The sequence below is a fragment of the Miniopterus schreibersii genome, assembly GCF_964146895.1.
Source record: "Miniopterus schreibersii genome assembly, chromosome: 2".
In the NCBI taxonomy this organism is placed as follows: domain Eukaryota; kingdom Metazoa; phylum Chordata; class Mammalia; order Chiroptera; family Miniopteridae; genus Miniopterus; species Miniopterus schreibersii.
The window spans coordinates 33,277,885-33,299,303 of NC_138102.1; the positions used below are offsets into that span (position 1 = coordinate 33,277,885).

The 21,419-nt window shown below is 36.8% G+C and overlaps 1 protein-coding gene across 5 annotated transcripts in view; it reads right to left on the reverse strand.

Annotated features, from left to right (window-relative positions):
- The window catches only part of TPP2 (tripeptidyl peptidase 2), a 68,135-nt gene that overhangs the window by 38,301 nt on the left and 8,415 nt on the right, over positions 1 to 21,419 (reverse strand). For all 5 annotated transcript variants that reach the window (XR_013998218.1, XR_013998219.1, XM_081129001.1 and 2 more), the window contains exons 3-8: positions 17,094 to 17,189; positions 15,274 to 15,378; positions 12,686 to 12,810; positions 5,495 to 5,658; positions 2,525 to 2,679; positions 1,859 to 1,935 (exon numbers count right to left, since the gene is read on the reverse strand). Coding sequence is in view for 3 of the 5 variants with exons in the window: in XM_081129001.1 (XP_080985127.1) it covers positions 1,859 to 1,935; positions 2,525 to 2,679; positions 5,495 to 5,658; positions 12,686 to 12,810; positions 15,274 to 15,378; positions 17,094 to 17,189 (722 nt within the window). In the remaining 2 variants the exon portion in view is untranslated. The remainder of the gene's footprint in view (positions 1 to 1,858; positions 1,936 to 2,524; positions 2,680 to 5,494; positions 5,659 to 12,685; positions 12,811 to 15,273; positions 15,379 to 17,093; positions 17,190 to 21,419) is intronic.

The window sequence follows — 21,419 nt, forward strand, 5'->3', positions numbered from 1 at the left end:
AGTGGGTATAAATAAGGAAGTATGCATTAGAATCACTCAGGGGACATTCTCAAACTATAAATGCTTAGCCTCTATTCCAAAAGTATTTATAATACCAAAATATTGTTCAAATGTATGGTTAAGTAACTTTTGGCACCACCCCACCATTGGTGGAACATGATACAGCCACTCCAGGTAATATAGCCTAGTTGGGTTTTAGTGTTGGGAAGCAGTTGTGAGGCCAGGTTAAATGTGGGAAAATTCCAGATACAAAATTGAATATACATGGGGAAACTACAAAAGACTGAGAGCAAATACGGAATGAAGAGCAGTGACTGGGTAGTGAGGGGGCAATAGGTGGTTTCACTTCCATCCCCCACCTAAAATAATATATTCAGAAAGGACTCCTCTGGGGATTCCTATATATATTTGTGATTAGTGACAGAGGTGAAGGGGAAAGAAGGCACTAGGGAGAACTTAAGAGTAAGATTTAAAATGAGAAATCTGGTTAGATCTTGATAACAAACAAGAAATATGTACTCGTATTAATTAAAGGAGATGTAGTTAGACCATGAAGAAAATGGAGCCAATATAACAAAGGTAAAGGGCCAACGACACTCCAAAATGAGAAAGAAGAGGTATCAGGGGAAATGACTTCAAATGGATGAAAATCAAAGGAGGAGCATCTGGAGCAAAGCAGGGTTAAGACTGCATTCACGAGAAAAACCACCAAGGACGACAGGGTGCACGCTACAAGGGCAGGCAAGGGACGTGCAACTAGAAACCCAGGAGTTCTAGTGATCTGAAAAAATTAAGTTATCTGATAAAAGAAACTACAGGGTCTGGGCTTGGTAAAATTTGCACTTAGGAAGGATTTTATTAAAGAGTTTCAGACACTGGATAGCTATGTATGAATGGCTTGGTGGTGGGAGGGGGGAACTGGTCAATAGGAAAATATTCTAAATAAGGTAATTTTAAAGTTACTACTATGAAGAAAAAAAGGTGAGGTAACATGAGGTCAAGACTAAGCCACTGGATTTGGCAGCAGGAAGACACTGATGACACAGGGAGTAGTCAGGAAGAGACTCAAAAAGTAAATATATAAAACTAAGTGTTCCTGGAAAAGTCAGTGGAAGCAGTATGAAACGAAGAGGTTTTGTGTTTTAAAGCTGGCGACTCTTTAAAATTATTTGTGGCAATAATAATCCAGGAGAGAGGAAAGAAGGACCAGATGCCAAGGGCTTGAGTGACTTTTGATCCTGGCACTTTTTCCATTACACAGCAGGGAAGGCAGAGAAGGTAGGGTCAGAGGAGGTCACAGGAAGGGCACTAAGTCTCCTGCTGAGTGCTTTTATTCTCTTTGGGGAAAAAGAGGTGAGGGAGGATTTTACTGAGAAAAGAGGGCTCACTGAAGGTCTTTTAGGAGAAGAGGAGGTGCAAAATGGTCATACAGGAGGAAAAGAGTAAATGCAGTGTGCTCAGACAATGATCTGACATCTGTGGTCTCAAACTTGAAGTGTGAAGTCAGTGTGTCTCCAGCAAAGGCTGGCAGATCAGGTGTGGGATCACTGAAAGGAATGATGACAAGGTTTCCACAAGGTGGAGTCTGGTCAGGTAATGACACCTGGAAGAGTTCGGGCTGCTTGTGGATGAGGAATTCTAGTGACAGAAGGGGCATGGGGTCTCCCTGGGTAGGAGGAAATAAGGACATCAAGGATATGACCACAGGAATGAGGGCCAAAGATCTAGGAGACATAGTTATCATCTAACCACAGTGGCTGCTTTTTTTCAATTATGATTTGCAACCCAGTTATGAAAAGCTTTTCATGCTCTTCATCAGCTAAGTTTCTATGGCTAACAAGTGTCAAAGAACACTCACCCAGAATTTGGCCAGTGAGTTGCTTCTCCATAGCTGTAGTTGACAAGATCACACTTATGATTTATAACTTCTATCATCTATTAAAAAGATGAAGAGTCTAATTTAGGCAGCAATGTACAGAAACAGATTGACCAGTAAAATAAAGGCATAGAATCTCAGTTTCTTAACCAATGATATTCTAATTCAAATCCAAATATATGTTACTTCTTGGTATATGGTTAATAAACTTTTTAAAAGGTAGAGGGAGACAGAGTACAGTAAGTAATCTATAAAACACAAAACTGGCATTTGCAGAATGGAGTAGGGGACAGGAAGAGAAAATGGAATGGTTCTTACCTAATTCTAAAATCACAAAAGTTACAGTAAAATGTAATTCATGTTAAAATGAAATGTAGAATATTAGTTAAGTTCTACTTAGGCTGATGGAGCATGCTGGCTAAGAGACCTTTCTTGTTGTTTTAAAGTATCTCACAACACCTTGCTAGATTTACTAGAAATGAGAAGTATAATATAAATAATATTTTTCTATTTTCCAAGAAATTTTATTCTAGTAATTTTAATAAAACTGAAAAATATTCTTGGTAGGCCCAGAGTACTTTATAAATGTAAAAATATCCAAGATCATCAATCACTAATCTTTTAAATCAACACCTCACAAATACTCACAGCTCTTATAAGGCCTGTGCCTGTTTCCATTGTGCTCAATCTTGTATCACCAATCTTGATTGAAAGAATTTGGGCACCAGGAGCTACACCATTCCGTTCAGGTTCTTCTGGAAAATGCCCAGCAGCTATACTAGCTACATGTGTTCCATGAGCTCCTAGAGGCAAAAAGAGGGGAATATGACAAAATACTCACAGATTCAAAGTTTTAACCATTCAATTCGAGCATTAATCATGATAAAAATAATTGAATAAAAATATACTCTCATCTTAATATTTAATATTATTACCTTAATTCTCTTATCAATAATTCACAAAAATGAAACTCTTTGAATTCCATACACTATTCTGCTACCCTGGATTCTAACCTGTTCACTGAAAGCAAAAATGCAAGTCACAAGGATGAGAATGTATTTGCAATATATACAGTTGGCAAACAGCTTATATCCAGAATATAACCTTTCAAATCCAAAGGAAAAGAATGCAAAAGAAAAAAATGGGAAAAACACTTGAAAAGTATTTCACAAAAGAGGAAAACCAAATAGTACATAAATATATGAAAAGATGTCCAACTTCATTAGTCTGTCTGGAAAATGCAAATCAAAGCTGCGTACCTTTCAGAATGGCTGAAACTTTAAGGTTGACAATAGCAGCCGTGGTGGGGATGTGCACGCACACACTGCTGGTAGGAGAGTAGACTAGCATTTTGAAATGCTGAACACAGGCATACTCTATGATTTAGCAATTCCACCTCTAGCTATGCACCCAACAGAAATGTGTGCACATGTACATTATTAAAAGACAAATGCAAAAATGTTCACGGCAGCATTGCTTATAAAATTCAAAAACTTGCACGGATACATAGTGTATTCACAGAATTGAGTATTATACAGCAATAAATGTGAACTACTTTTATACACTATGAGATGAAGCACACAAAAAGAAGGCTGATTTAAAGAAGTCACACAAAAGGATATAGATTTAATTATGTATTTATATAAATGGAAATATCACCATAAAGTTGAACCATGTGCAATTACCGCTATTTAATCATATCTGACCCATAAAAACAGCAATACCAGATGGTTCAAACTAATGTGCTAACAGAAATAAGGACAGTAGTTAACTCTGGGAGGAGGGAGGGTGAGTTGGTGGTTAGGAAGAGACATAATGGGGGTTTTGCCAATGTTTTCTTTCTTGACTTGGGTGATGGCTACACAGAAGTGTCGATTTATGATAATTCAATGCATGTGCAATTTGTGATTTGGGTGCTTTTCTCTACATATGTTATGTACCAATGAAGTAAACAAACAAAAAATTAGGCCTTTTTCTATTTTAAGGGAAAAAGTTTCTTAAAAGATATGTAGAGAGAAATATCCCGCCACTGTCAGATAAACAATAACACAAACATGATAAATGACAACTGGCATTGGGCCTTAATGTTTGGGTGACACTGGAATAGTTGGAGCTCTAGGAAAAATGAGAGCATGTATGACTCTTCCAACTGGGTCTGCAGCAACGCTGAGACTCCTTCCACTCCAGACAACTGTTGTCACGTAAGAATATGGACCCAGTATTACCAATTCTTCCTTTCTTATTTTTTTCCAGTTAGAGTGGCTAAATTAAGCAGACTGACCACACCGTGTATGGACAAGAATGTGGAACTTCTGGAGCACTCAGACTCTGCTGGTGGAATGTGGAGGGTGCAGCCACTATGGAAAATAGCCTAGGAGTTTTTTAACAAGTTAAATATGTACCTACTGTAACTAAATAATTCTCCTAGATATCATTCCAAATTACACAAAAACATATTTCCACAGAGACTTGTACACAAGTGTTGGAACAATCAAAATGTCCATCAACAGGTGAACGGATAAACAAACCATGATGTATTCATATCATGAAATACTACTCATCAATAAGGAACAAGCTTTTTATAATCATAATATAAATGAATTTCAAACCATTACTCTGAAACAATGCAGGCAAAAAACGTATTTTTATTCCACTTACATAAAATCCTAGAAAATGCAGACTAATCTAGTATGACAGAAAGCAGTTCTGTGGCTACCTGGGAGTGTGGGTAGAGACAGGGCTGGATTACAAAGAAAGACAAGCAAACTTGTGGGGGTGATGAAATGTTCATTATCGTGACTGTGGGGATTGTTTCCTGGGAGTACTCATCTATCAAAGCATATCAAATAGCATTACACATACACACACAGTAGGTATTATTGCACTTCAGCCATTCAGCTATGTCTTAGTAAAGTTGGGGAGGGGGTGATAAAGAGTTAAGGCCTTCCTACTTCATTCTCCGAGCTCCCTCACTGGGAATAACCACAACCCAGAAGCTGGTGTGTATACTCTTCCCATCCATATTGTTACAACACAAACACACCTACCCAAAAGCACTGTATTATTATCTGGCATGGTTTACAATACTACACAAATGTTTTACCATCAATATATTTTAAATTAAAATTTATGCATTTGAGATTTATAAATACAGGTATATATAAATTTGTGTTTTGACTGTTGTATAATATTCCACAGTATGAATAACACAATTTTTTAAAAACCTATTACTTTCTTGATGGGTATTTAGATTTTCACCTGAGAGTACAAAGAGTCACATAAAAATATCTTCACTATAGCATTCTGTGCCATTTTTAAAAAGTTGTAATTTCTCAAGAGTTAATATTTGGAAGGGAATATTGTCCATTAGATGAATTATGCTGATGGATTTTTTTGTGGTCGGACCATGCTTTTACTCTTGGAGCAGATCCTACATGACTATGACTTTGAAAAGCAACACCTCACCAGGGAATCAAATCTCATTCATTATTCCAGAGCTAGAGATTCTTCAGTTGGAATCTCTAGATTAAATTCTCTATGAGGCTGCTTTTGGCTATAGGAATTTATCATCTTGCACTTAGTAAACTTAACTCTAATTACAAATCTGAAACGGAATACCTCCACTGGTCACAATAGAGAGCAGGTTTCCATCATCATATATATTAACGGAGTAATTCAACATCTCAGCTGTGCCAAAAGAGCTATATTCTTGGGCTTCTTTGTAGTTTCTCAATACAGTAGATTTACTCAAGTCCCCGTCTTCATTAGAATCAATGCAGGCTCTGTAAATTCAGAAAACAGAATAGATAATGAAATCTATTTTCTTACCTTCCTAAAAATCACATTATATTGTTTCTCAGGTATCTTCTTACCACCCTACCTATTTCCACCATAGCAAACACACTAACTGCCTGGTTTAGATTTCTCTGTTTCACAGTCATCAGCAAAGATTAGTTAAGATAGCTTCACAAAATTCCAGGCAGAAAGCCTTGCAGTCACTTAAGAAATTAGACCCAAGCTTAGCCTTGAGCTTTAGAATAGTTAGGATGATTCTGACACATAACCTAGGTATTACTTCCTGCTTCTCCTAGAACTGCGTATGCAGGCTCCTTGAAGCAAAAACTATTATTGAGCCTCTATCCCACAGTGTTAACAGCCTTATTTTTTTTTTACAAAAAGCATTTATTTTTTACAAAAAGCATTTCTACAAAGTTTTATGGTTGTCCTGTCTGCTCTTTCCCTATCTTAGTTTTTTAATTGTATAGAAGGCATTTACTATAAATACTAAGGCATATATTCCATGAACAAAACTACAATAATTTGGAAAGAAGGATCTCTAAAATTGTCAGTTTGTTTTTATGTATGTACCCCAATCAATGTGTAGCAAAAATGATTTACAACATATAAAAAAAAGAAATACAATACAGATATAGAAGATACCGCTTATGAGAAAAATTAGTCAAAAAGAAAACAAGTAACATATCAAATGGGGGTAGGACTGAGGTTAAAAGGTAAAATGTATGCCATCAAATCCTCCATATTTGCAAGAAAGAGCAGCACATTTGGTTCCAAAACAGATGGCCAGTATCCATCCTGGCAATCATTTCTGAAGCCCTCCCTTTCTTTCACCCAGACCATAATGCATTCTAAATTTCTAACAGCTCCTCTGTTGTCCTCTGGACCTTTCCCCTCTAACCTTCAACCCCCTTTTACTCCCTTTTGTTAGTTTACTTTTGCTGATCCTTCAATGAAACCTTTCTTGATACTTCCTAAATGGGTTCAGATGTCTCCAATACTTGCTTCCACAGGGTCTAGAGTCCATGGAGTAGCTTCCACGAAGTCTATCTGGTACAAAGAATCTACTAAAATATTTGCCAAATGATTCAATGAATGAATGAATCAACCCTTTTAACAACAAGGGTGGTCAAGGTGGTAGTGTAGGTAAATGTGGTACTGGCATCCTCCCACAATCACATCAAAATTACAACTAAACTATAAAACAACCATCATTCAGAACCACCTAAAATCTATCTGAAGTCCTACAACTAAGGACATAAAGAAGCCATATCAAGACTGGTAGGAGGGGCAGAAACATGAAACAAGCTGGTCCCACACCCATGTGTGGCGGATAAAAAGCAGGAGGGCTACCTGAGCTTCAGAGAACGTCCTAAGGAGCAAGGGATCCCAACCCTCCACCAGGCCCCCCAGCCCAGGGTTCCAGTGCCAGGAAGAGAAGTCCCCACTACTTCTGGCTGTAAAATCCAGTGGGGATTGTTGCTGAGTGAGATGGCAGGTGGCTGGAGTCGCAGGTGTTCCTTTAAAGGGCCACCACACAGACTTACTCAGACTCACTCATTCTGAGCTTCAGCACTGGGGAAGCAACTCAAAAGGCACCAAGGACATACACGGAGGAACTAAATTGTCTGGCATCAGGGAGGGCAGCTTTCTCCCAGACAGAAGTTCTGGTAGAGGCCATGGTTCCTTTGATGAGCCCTCCTCCAGCAGAGCTGGCAGGTGGGTGCCGTATCTGGGTCTCCATCAACATGGCAACCATTCACCCAACCCTAGGTATTCCCTGAGACCCCGCCCCACCCAACTAGCAGGCCCACCCAAGCTATTTCCAGTGCCTTTTCCACAAGAATGGCCTGTCTTAGCTCATGTTTCAGACTTTCCTAAAATCTTTCAATCAAGCAGAATCTGGCCTCAGCATGCCACATACTGCTCATTAAATGGCCCCAGGCCCAGCACTAGTGGCAGCTGGCTTTGGTTTGCAGCTTGGCCTCTCCTGGGCAACTCCAAGCCCAACACAAGTAGCATCCATCTGCAGATCGCTTTGTAGCTCATATTGGGTGGCCCAGGTAGACCACAGATGGTGGCTGACCTTGGCCTCGCCTCCTGGCAGGCCCCAGAGCCAGGGCACCCAGTAGACAGCTTCAGACCACATAGAAGCACCACCCAACCACCCCCCACAAGCAACACACTGAAGGGGCGGACTCAGTGGACACCAGAGCCTTGGGTGAGCACTGCACAGCTGATCCCCCATGCTGGTCACAGCCAGTTCCTGCAGCTGACTGACCAGGGAGTAAATCCCTCCCACTGACATGCCAAATGTAATCAAGACTCAACTACAACAGAGGATGTACACAGCCCACAAAGGGGGGGAGGGCACCTAGAGTGCCCAACTCAGGTGAATGGGAAGGATGTGCCACTGAACCCTACAGGACACCTACTACACATTGGGTCACTTTACCAAGCCCAGGAGATGCAGCAGCTCTACCTAATACATAGAAGCAAACACAGGGAGACTGCCAAAATAAGGAGACACAGAAATATGTCCCAAATGAAAGAACGGAACAAAACTCCATAAAAAAAAAACCCTAAACAAAGTGGAGACAAGCAATTTACTAGATGCAGAGTTCAAAACATTGGTTATAAGGATGCTCAATGAACTCAGGGAAAGAGGAGGTGAACTTAGGGAGAACTTCAACAGCATAAAAAAGGACATGGAAACCATAAAAAGAACCAGTCAGAAATGAAGGATATACTAACTGAAATGAAGAATAATTTACAGGGAATCAAGAGTGGACTAGATGAAGCCAAGAATCAAATCAGTGACTTGAAATATAATGAAGTATAAAACATCCAATCAAAACAACAACAAAAATTTTAAACATCCAAAAAAATGATGAAAATATAAGGAGCCTCTGGGACAACTTCAACTGTACCAACTTTGAATCATGGGGGTACCAGAAGGAGAAGAGAGATATTAAGCAAGAAATCTAGAAACCTATTTGAAAAAATAATGACAGAAAACTTCCCTACCCTGGTAAAGGAAATAGTCATACAAGTCCAGGAAGTGCAGAGTCCCAAACAAGAGGAACCCAAAGAGGCCCACACCAAGACATATCATAATTAAAACGCAAAGGGTTAAAGACAAAGAGAGAATCTTAAAAGCAGCAAGAGAAAAGCAATTAGTTACCTACAAGGGAGCTCCCATAAGACTGTCAGCTGATTTCTCAACAGAAACTTTGCAGACCAGAAGGGATTGGTAAGAAATATTCAGAGTGATGAAAAGCCAGGGCCTATAACCAAGATTACTCTACCCAGCAAACCTACCATTTAGAATCGAAGGGCAGGTAAAAGTTTCCCAGATAAGAAAAAGGTAAAGGAGAAGCTCATCACTACCAAACCAGTAATACATGAAATGTTAGGTCTTCTTTAAGAAGAAGAAAAAGAAAAGATAAAAAATATCAACAATTAAATAGCAGTAAATACATATTTATCAACAATTGAATCTAAAAAAACAAAATAAACAAAATAGAAATAGACTCATAGATACAGAGACCATTTTGACAGTTGCCAGTGGGGATGGGTAAAAAAGGTGAAGGGATTGGGAAGTACAAATTGGTAGTTACAGAACAGTCACAAGAATGTAAAGTATAGCATACTGAATATAGTCAATAATATTCTAATAACTATGTATAGTGTCAGATGGGTATGAAATTTACCAGGATGATCACTTAGTAAGTTATATAATGTCCAATCTTGACTGGGTTATACACCTGAAACTAATATAATAGTGTATGTCGACTGTAATTGAAAAATAAAAAATGATTTTAAAAAGTCCACAGCAAATACAGTGATGGATTTCACAGATCAGTTTCCTATAACTACCATCGATATAAAGTGACTCAACAATTCAAGCATACTATAAAAATAAATATAAAATTTAGTGACACACTACCCAGTTTTGCTCAGTGGTTAGAGCGTCCGCCCATTGACTGAAGGGTCCTGGGTTTGATTCCTGCCAAGGGTAGGTAGCTGGGTTGCAGGCTCGATCCCCAGCCCTGGCTGGGACGAATGCGGGAGGCAACAAATCCATGTCTCTCTCTCATATTGGTGTTTCTCTCTCTCCTTTCCACTTTCAGAAAAGGAATGGAAAAAATATCCTCAGGTGAGGATTAAAAAAAAAAAATTTACTGACTTTATTAAATAACTCCACACAAGGCAAACATGAATGTGGTACGAAGTTATAACTTTCTGAAGTTCTGGTTGGCTTAATTCAAAGAACAGCTGTTAGAATACAGAGAAAGAGAATATGAAAATGAGGTTCATGGGAAAAAATGAAGGTACATGTGTGACAGGACAGAGGAAGAGGGGTTTTGGGGTTATAAAGTTCTGAACATTTTTAATACATTTCTTCCTCCAATTTTCTATGAAAAAAATCCATAGCTTTCATCAAATCTAAAAAAAATAAAAAACCAAAAAAAAAACCCCAACAAAATCAAAAAACACTGAAAAGAAACAAATTAATGGCCCTTCCTTTATGTAATCATCTATAAATACGTACTATTTATCTCAAACAGTTTTTGCTCCATAAGGAGTGATAGTGAGTTGGACACCACACATCCTGAAAAATACTTTATAGTTAGATTAGGATACCAACTAAGTACAGAGATGTGGGTTTAACAATTACTGGAAATGTGGCAGGGGGAGACAGACTTGACATTCTTTGTGAAACAAAAACAAAAGAAACACATGATACTTAAGGTCACTTTACTCTCCCTCAGAAATGGTTGGTATTTCTGAAATGACAGCGCCTAGATTCACCTTAGTTAATGTGGAGTTTTTAAGATTCTCCTAAAAATATTCTGGATCTAACGCTGCGATGAGGTGAGAAAATTAAAGCCATACATGATATATTATGATGCTTTAAAAAAAGTTATTTCTAGTAGCACCTGAAGCATAATTCTGCTGTACTTTTCACCCATTATAGCATTCTGAAATGTTACTCTAGTGATTTCAGATATTTCATTTCATGTTTGATTAAACTTCATTTCCAAAAGAAAAATTCTAAAGGTGTCTCATAATACTGTGGACAACCTGTTACAGTGTATCACTTACTCTGTCAACTGCCTTAACAACCAAGTAAACCTCCTGGAAACATATACTGGCACCCAGGACATCTTGATCCTAAATTCCTTTCCCTGAGGAAAAAGTAGACTGCAGTTCTCAGTGATGTGTGGAAAACACTGTAATTGAAACCACCTATTGCCCCACTACCAAATTTCTGCTGCTAATAATATTTCTTTCAGTCCTTTTGAGGTACATTTTCCCCATAGATACTCAGCTTTGTATCTAGTATTTTCCTTATAGTTAACCTTGCCTCTTCTCCCACACTAAAATTCACCTAAGCCTTACCACTAGGAATGACTTTATCATGTTACATGTGGTGGATGTATCAAAATTTGCTAAACCATGCCTTTGAAGTTTTTATGTTACAATCACTGTGATCAAAGCTTTCTTCATAGCTTTTAGAAAAAAATTGTTCACAAATCTGTGTACACTTACATGTACACACACCCATACAATGTACCTGAATACATGCAAAAACTGCATTAATATTTAATACCATCTGAATGAAAAATGCAAATATCTTATTTAACACTTTCAGTCCCAAAGGGATTCTCATTCAATTAAAAATTTATACCCATTGTCAGAGATGAGTTAGTACCCACCTCCATGGGAGAAAAGCCACTTTTTTTTTTTAATATATCTTTATTGATTTCACGGAGAGGAAGAGAGAGAGATAGAAATGTCAGTGATGAGAGAGAATCATTGATTGGCTGCCTCCTGCACTCCCCATGCTGAGGATCGAGCCCACAACCCAGGCATGTGCCCTGAGTGGGAATCGAACCTCGATCTCCTGGATCCTAGGTCGATGCTCAACTGCTGAGCCATGCCTGGCCAGGTAACCATTCTTTATGAAGGGTACATTGTAACGTAAACAATCTGAGAAAAGTAATCAAGCCATCATATCTTGTTCTGTATCAGTAAAATCTAGTTACTGATAACTATCCTCTGCACATGAACAGGGACTCAAACTAAAAAAACTAAACTTATACTTAATTTCAAGTTTTAGGGATTTAAAAAAAATAAAGTGAAATATAATTATATCGAAAGCAAAAAAAAGAAGTGTTGAGGAAAGGTCCTTGGTTTACTACAGATACCCTAAAACACACATATGCCCAAATATCTGTATTAAGAACACATTCCTATTTCCATGCAGATAGTTTTCAAGAAGTCATACTACCCAACTCCAAAAAACACATTTGCAGTGTACAATTCACTAAGAAAGAAACAGATAATGTACAGGATCGGTAACTTGGTATAAATCACCAATATTACTATTATTACTAGTTAGCAGCAGCAAGAGCTAACATTATTGAGTGCATACTGCGTCTAGAAACACCAAAATTAATTTTTACAAAATCCTCTAGGAAGATAGTATTCTCTCAATTAACAGATGAGGAAACAGGCTTAGAGAGGTACAAAGTGCTGAAGATCACAGCGAGGACTCCATCCGAGAGACTGAGTTCTGTTCCATACCGCCCATATTATGCCGCCTCACTTCAACTTAGCTACCTTGTCTCTATTGCGGTATCTCCATTCAGTGTTTCTCCCTTGCTTTGCACCATTCTCTTGCAGTTACTTTCCAAATTGCCCAGGTTCAATCAAGAACATTTCTACATATATCAATGATTAACCAGATAAAATCTGGTTACTGATAACTATTTGGTTAGTGAAATATGCTTCTTTAAAACACAAGAGTCAGGTTTAGTATCCAAAGTACTAAGAAGTTCAAAAGGCTTGTCCAAAACTACTGAAAAGCCAATTTGGCTTTCAAATCATTTTGCTTAGTGATATTGTCATAATAAACCAAATTTCTGACAGTTCTGAGGGTTTAATGTCCTTCTGAGTAAATAAAAATATTTTGCAGTGACAAGCTATAAAATACATAAAGTTTACCTCCAGACTTCACCATCATGCCATACCAAACAGTCATATACAGGGCCAGGATCACTATACTTTTTCTCAAAAGAATTTAGCAATTCCACTTGACTCTGAAGCTCCTCCTTGATCAGTTTATTTACCTAATCAATTAGAACATACATTAATATTAGAACATTTTGTACTCTTGAAAACTTATATTAACATTTTAACCAAAGACACACTGTGACCCAACAGTAAAGTCATTTTACCCTGGAAAAAATGCAACTTGTAGTTAAATTTAATGATGCAGGTATCAATTAATATATTAAACATTTAAAAAATAATGCCTCTTTCACTCAGTCACTCACTCCACCTGCTTTAAGAAAGACATTATGTTATATGTCGGTGAAATCATTCAGCCAAGTATGTGTTGGTCACATATCTGTAATCTGTAACTTATTTCCAAAAGTAATTCTAAAATTACTATAAAATAGGTTATCTATCAACTTTTAGGTTTTTTATATGATTTTTATATCGGTACCATTTCCATTTAAAATCTGTTTCTTAAGAACCCAAATAAATAATAGAAACCACGAACTGCCTTCTCTCTTTTAGAATATGCTAAGTTAAATACATACTAAATACATCACCATGTACATATAAGCTGCTATTTAACCATTTTGATCTACATACAAAAATGAGAATTTCATATGCTTCAACCTAAGTATTTTTTAACAACATGCTACATTAAACTGCTCTACATTTACCTGAATGGTCCTAGTGAATAAAAATTTAATTTCTACGCGTTCCAAAAATCTTAAGCTATGCTTTGCTTTTAATAATTCAACATTTTAATTATTCAACATGGAACATTTACTCCTCCTTAAAGGAAAAGGACAATTATATAGACATGTTTGGTTTACAATAAAATAAATGGAAAGTTAAATCCAGTTTCCTTTTATAAAGTTAGCCATATATAAGTAGTGCTTGAAATACTACATTTAATGTGTCTAATAAGAGGCTGAATTAGCTCGGCTGGGCGAGGCTGAAAGGTTGAGCATCGACCTAGGATCTAGGAGATCGTGGTTCAATCTCGGTCAGGGCACATGCCCAGGTTGTGGGCTTGATCCCCAGGAAGCAGCCTATTAATGACTCATCATTGATGTTTCTCTTTCTCTCTCTCTCTCTCTCTCTCTCCCTTTCCCTTCCTCTCTCTGAAATCACTAAAAATATATTAAAAAAAAAAAAAGAGGCTGAATTAGGAGAAACAGTGATGTAATAGAAAATTATACAGCTATTAAGAAAAGGATGCTATATAGAGAGTAAGTAAATATAAATTAAATGTGTATATAGATCTACAGAGGCCAGTGGTCCTCAACCCTAGCTGCACATTAATTAAAGCTCATGGGGAGCTTTTAAAAATGTTTACCTCCCTCCCTGAGTAATTAGCACCATTCTTAGATATATCTAGAGAACGAAGAGGAGATGAAGAAACTACAACATTTTCTTAGATTCAGGATATGGAGACTCTATTACTTATAGTGTTGTCTTACTTGTAATAAGTTGATTTGCTGTATGTTTTAATAAATGCTGAGTTCTCTAATATATGTGAAATAAATTTTTAAAAAGTTTGTCTCCCTGCAAGGTTTTAATTCCTCTCTAGGGCACTAGCACTGGCAATTTTAAAGCTCTTCATATGATTCTAATATGTAGCCAGGGTTGAGAATCACTAACACAATTCCATTTTTGATTAAGAAAAGGTACATAATGCATTAAAAGAAAAATTCAGAAGGATAAACGGAGTTGTTACCATCCCCGGAGGGTGGCATTTTGAAGGCTTTCACTTGCTACTTTATACACCTGTGTTGTCCAAAAGTTTCTACAACTAGCAAATCTTTTCTAAATAATAAATCAAGACATTATTTTTATTTTATAAATTGATTCAAAAAAATTACTAGCTATTTAAGGATACAGAACAATTGGAACTCTCATAATTTCTTGTGGGAATGTGAATTGGTGTGACCATTATGATCCCCCCTCCCACAAAAAACATGCACAACAATGTTCAAAATAGTATTTTACATAATAGCCAAAAATTGAAACTATCAAAGGGCAAAATGGATATATATAAATTGTGGTGCATCCATCAAATAGCATGGAAAATGAACAAACTTTCAATACTCCAGCTATGGATGACTCTCACAAACACTGAGTTAGAGCAGCCACACGTAAAAGAACACACACTGCATAATTCCATTTTACAAAATTCAAAATAGGCAAAATCATTCAATAGTTTTAGAAGTTAGGATGGTGGTCACCTTTAGGGAGGAACAGAGAGCAAGAGCTAGGAAGAGGCATGAGATGATGATGCTAAAATGAGAGTGTTCACTTCGTGATAATTCGTGACTACACACTTATGATTTAACTTTTACATGTTACTGTATGTTCAATAGTAAGTTTTAAAAAATTAATACATGTGTGAATTGATTTCAGATAATAAAGGAAAAATGAGTAAAACTAAACTCAAAACTTGTGGGGGGAAAAACAATCTATTAATAATTCTCTAAGAACTCTATGGCACATGATCCTATGGTAATGCTTAAATAAAAATGACGAGCACCAACTTGAGAAGGGCAATTGTTGGCAACATCAAATTCTTCCTGTTTTCTACAAGCTTCTGCCAGAGCCACTCTGTGAACAGGGTCCCAAATTTTTTCCTTCCGTTCTTTCTGCAAAGACAGAAAAATTACCTCACAATGAGGTTGACAAATATTCAGGTAAACCTAGACAGTCATTCATATGTGGACCTAGTTGTTATAAGCTATGATGCTACATGATTCTCATACAGAGGCTAAAACAAATCATTTATAATCAAATTGATAAAGCAATGAATTATTAAAAAATGAACAAGTTTACCAAGACACACCCAAATGTATTTTTATACATCGTATGTCCCAATTTAAATCCTTGGAAGAGTAAATGTTACACTATGTTGGACACCTGAATTCCCAGTCATTTAAAGTAAAAAAAAAAAAAAAAAAAAAATACTGTATTCTGGGACCTTACAGAACTGAGAAATGTCTCCAATTAAGTGCAAGCAGAGGACACAAATAAGACTGCAGGTACATTATGATGGACATGCAGGCTTCCTCAATTTCTCCCCTCTCTATTTTTTTCTGATCCTCTTTGACTTGATAGGTCTCTTTTTTACTGAAATTGGTCTGACCTTCATCTCCACTGTCTTTAACCCAGAGTGCCTCCCAATGGAAAAATCCTTTCCAGTAAAATAATTAACTTGACTGAGTTAAGGTTGGGGAGAGAGTCAGCTTTAACTTTATCACTCTATATTTCCATGTTAATTTGTACCTTATCAGCACAGATGATTAAATTTAAATAGTGCATAAAAATACTGTGCTACATGTGTGTATTTCAGCCTGAAATTTTAAAATAGTACCCAATAAAACTCATGTACATTATTTTCTTGTAATAATGATTGTGATCTAAAAAGTAATGAATATTATATATGTAATATAATTTCTTATGGTTAACAGACCCCTAGAAAAGCAGAAAATAATATTATGATTAGATAAAAGGACCCACAGGTCTTACCCCTTAGGTTCATTTCCAAGGTTTACATCTCATTTTACAGTTGAAGCCCTGAATCTGTCTACATCAGCAACTAGTGTCACAGCAACCTTCTAAAATGGCACTGTCAAATACAGGAGCCACTAGTCACATGTTGCCATTTAAACCAAAATTCTAAAATATTACATCAATTAAAATTTCAAGTCCTTAGTCATACTAGTCACATTTCAAGTTTGCAGTAGCTACCTGTGGCTAGTAACTAGCTTAATGGACAGATATTGAACGTTTTGAACATTTTCATCATCTCTGAAAGGTCTATTGAATAGTGCTGCTTTAAGGCAGGCTCCTTGTCCCTCAATTTACAGCTCTACTTCTCTAATGAAGATTTGTGCTTCCCATACTTCAGCTGCTTTGGGTTTGAGTAACCCTTTCCTTAATACTGAGTGAGAACTGGGGTCAAGGCTAGTTAAACTATAGAAAAATGGGACAAATTATCATAAAAGCTATAAAGTCTGGACTTTAAATCAACTATCGCTAGCAGTTTTGAGGTTAAAAAAAAAAGTCCTTCAAAAATCCGATGAAAAAAGCTACATGCCATTTCTCAGGAAAACATAAACACCCAAAGATTTGAATATAATTTCACTGTAATCAGATTCCCTAAGCTTATGCATATATTCAAGACTGAGAACCATGACTTTAAATAGGTAACAGTCCATTGAACAGAATCTTTTAAGTAGTCATTGCTTGAAAGACTCCCATCACCCAAAATAATTAAGAATTAGTGAGATTTTATAATTTTTTTCAGTAGGAATAAAATTTGAGAAAGAAGATAAGTCAGTGATACTAGATTGAACATCACCTGTATCCTTTCCTTGAGAGCCTTCGGATAGAAGTCGTATCCATTTTTTATGCCAATATGATATGTGCCTGAGGGATTTGTCCAGCTCGCAGGAATCTATAGGAAAAAAAGTAAATTATTGATTCACTAAATGCTTCCCAATTCCAATGACTTACTACTGGAGGAAAAGGTATTTCACTTCTATCCTACTGACTCAACTTGGATGATCAGACTCATGTATTAGAGCACTATTTTTAATATTTTAAGGTGCCACTTAATATCTCTCTGGTTCCTTTTATCTCAACCATAAATAAGATGATTCAACTAGAATACCTTTCATTTACACAATGCTTCATAGTTCATAAAGTGCTTTCAACATACAAAACCTTATTAAACCACTAAGATCTTTAGTTCTCATGCATCAATGACACCTCACTTCTTCCTTCACTACCCTATTGCCCATCAACTAATTGGGAGGGGAGGCAATTTACAGAACCTCTTACTCTTAGATTTCTTGTTAATAAGAAGAGCTTCACTGGGCTCTAAGATACAACAGGGATAATGTCTAGAAGCTAAATAAGAGCTTTTTGAGTTCATAAGAAAAAAGTTCTATAAAATCATTTAAATTATATATGAAATTTTATAATACTTTTCAACTATCTCAGAGTATCTAAAAATAACACTTAAAGCTTTTAATTAACAAAATGATGCAAACAGTATGCCCAGTTTACAAATGGAAAAAGCAAAGAAGCAAAAAGAAATTAAATTGCTTGCCCAAACAACAGGAAGGTGGAAAAGAAAACTGTAGTTTGGTTCTATCATGGAGACCAAAAATTCAGTGTAAAAGGTATGTGATTTAAAGTCAGATAACCTGGATATGAATTCAAACTCTACTATTAACTACATGGGACCCACAGCTTCTAGCTCCTCATGTGAAAAAGGAAATAAACCCTACCTTATGATTCTCATTAATAACAAAATGCACTGAGCACCAACCATCTTGAAATGTCAATAAGGAAAATGCAGAGGATTCAGAATCTTTGTAATCATATGACCGATGATCATTAAAAACAGCTTTGAATGTACATAAGTTTTGAGGTCCAACTCTCAACCACACAGTTGGTTCACTCATCAAGTCTCATCTGTGCAACATCTTTAACCAAATCACCCTCATGTCCCTCATCAAATTATCCCCAGGTAGGAAACTCTGGGATGAAATTTTCTCACAAAATAGAGGAAAACAATCATTCACAGAAGTTCAAAGATCTACTGACTTTTAAAAAGCCTGAATATCAGTAATCCTTTCTGAATGAACTGGATATCTAGAGTATGGGGAATTTCAACTATGTTGGTATACAAACTAGTGCTTTTCATTCAAAACTTTAGACAGTAGGGATTCTAAACTCTAATGTTCTTGCAATAGCACATGACATAATAAATAAATAAAGTAATAAAGTGGTGCAACAACAAAAGTTGAGTAGTCACTGGTTGGCAAATTCAAAGAATATTTCATCACAGGCATGCCACTACACAGGTGGCTTACTAACCCTAGATTAGTGGCAACTTCTTTTACTAAGAGATTACAAAAAGCCGTGAACTCTCAAAGGATTTAATGGAATAACTAATTAAGAGAACTGCGAAATAAACAGCTGATAAGACATATTTTATCACAATTACTTAAAATATATGTAATATAGCCCTAGCCAGTGTGGCTCAGTTAGTTGGAGCTTCATCCTGTGCACTGAAAGGCTGCAGGTTTGATTCCTGGTCAAGGCACAGAATTAGGTAGCGGGTTTGATCCCCAGTGGGGTGCACAGGGGAGGCTACTAACCAATGTTTCTCTCAGACATCAGACTCTCTCTCTCTAAAATCAGTAAACACATCCTTGGATGAGGGTTAAGAAAATTTAATTAAGAAAATAAAACATACGTAATACAAGAAAAATAATCTGATAAACATAATTTAATTATATATAAGATAAAAATCTACAGGGACCATGCAATCGGATACTTTTTTTTTTAAGTTTCTTTTTTTTAATCCTCATCAAAAGATATGTTTACTGATTTTTAGAGAAAGGAAGGGGTGAAGAGAGAGAGAAACACTGATCAGTGCCTCCGGTACATGCCCCGACTGGGACTGAACCCACAACCTAGGTAGGTGCCCTGACCAGGAATTGAACCCACGACCTTTTGGTATAAGGGACAAAGCTCCAACTAACTGAGCCACTAGGCAACCAAATACCTAGGCAACCAAATGCTAGGCAACCATTAGCAACCAAATACTTTTCTTTTCAAATCACTACTATATATTTTCCTCATAGAATACTAGCTACAAAAATTAAACAAACAAAAACATCAAATTGAATCATGGTTCTAGCTAACCTTAACCAAGTTAGAATAAAGCTAACTTTTCTCTATGAGGTAATTATGGAAAATGTCATTTTATCTATTTAGCATTCTTTACAAATGAGGATGTTTTCAGTCACTTTAAGAACCAAAACTTTATATTTTGACCCTTTAAGCTGATATGTTTAAAATGGCTTTAATTACATGGTCACTACAACATAATAAGAATGATTGTCACAGGAGAAACAGAATCTCTTTCATTACTCATTACACCTCTTTTCCCTGAGTCTTTTAAAGATGCCTAACAAATTGAACATTTTCTTAATAAGCCAAGTGTCATCCTTAGTGTTAATGTTCCATGTGGTAAAATCCTGTTAAAGAGGTCTTTTTGCATCCAAACATCCTCAGATTGGGTATTAGGGCTTCAACATATGAATTTGGGGGGCACACAAACATTCAGTCCATAACACATGAAAAGGGAAACTAAATATTAATTCCTACTGTCCGTCTGTGATGATAGGCAGATACTAAGATGACCCATGCCGTAGTATAGTCCTCTCTTCTCCGTTTAGTGAAGGCAGGATCTGTGAATATCACTCCTGTGATTATGTTATGGTAAGTAATATGGCAAAGGTGAAGGATACTGCAGGAACAATTTCAGTCCCTAATCAGGTGACTGTGTTAATCAAAAGGGAGATTAGCCTTGTGGATGTGACCTAATAAGGTGACCTAATAAGCTCTTTAAAAGAGAGACTGAGGCCATTCCTGAGGTCAGAGAGCTTCTTCTGCTGACCTTCAATAAGCAAGCTGCCAGGACAAAATAAATTGTGCTAACAATCATGTGAACTTAGAAGAGGAGCCTCAGATGAGACCACAGTCCCACAACACCTGACTGTAGTCTTGTCAGACCTTAAGCAGAAAGCTGCCAAGAGCCATGTCTGGACTTCTGATCTACAGAAACAGTAAGATAAATGCAGGAATGTTTTGACTTTAAGCTGCTAAGTTTTTGTTACTTTGTTAGGTAGCACAGAAAACTAATTCACTGTCACAATCCCTGCCAGGAGATAATGCCTAAACATAACTCAAACAGACAGTAAAAGAAGGAAAGAGTTAAATACAGCTCTTTACACAAATAACCACAAATTTGTTTCCCAAACGAATTCTGCTTATTGGTTTAAAAGATGAGTACTGAATCACAATCAAATTCTTGCCACCTAACAAACCCATTAGCTAATATCTCATGAACTGGCCTATGTTTGTTTTCTAATTATTTTTCATGTTAGCTTACTCCAGTCTTTCTACCAAGTACAAGGAATAAGACAAAGCTAATGTCTTAAGTCTATAATTATTAAAGCCTAAATATTTCATGTTCAAGTTCCCAGAAGGGACAGGAAAAGACGAAGGCAAACTATCATCTATCTGGTCACTTTTCCCACTTTTCTATTCAAAACTTAAAAGTTTTAGCATTTGGCAACCACATTGGGGGGGGGGGGACACACACACAATTCTAAGCCTGCTATCAAACAACAAAACAATGACTTCCTCTAAGATAACCCCTAACAACTCCCACCTCCTGGTATTCATGCCTTTGTAAAATGTCCTCGCCTAAAGTGTGTGCTAAATTTAATGACTCACTTCTAATTAAAAGAACATGGTAAAGTGATAGGATGTCACTTCCAAGATTAATTTATAAAAAGAGCATGGCCTCTATCTTGGGAACTCTCTCTTGGATTCCTTTCCCAGGGTGAAGACAACTGCATGTTGTTAAGCAGCCCTGTGGAGAGGTGCTAGCAGCAAGGAACTAAAATCTGCCAATAACCACTTGAGTGAGCTTGGAAATAGATGCCCCTCCCCCAACCAAGTTGAGCCTTCAGATGAAACCACAGCCCTGGCCAACAGCAAGCTCAGAAGAGATCCTGAATGAGAGGCACCCAGCTAAGTCACACCCAGATTCCTGACTCACAGAAACTGTGAGATAACAAATGTTTGTTGTTTTAAACCA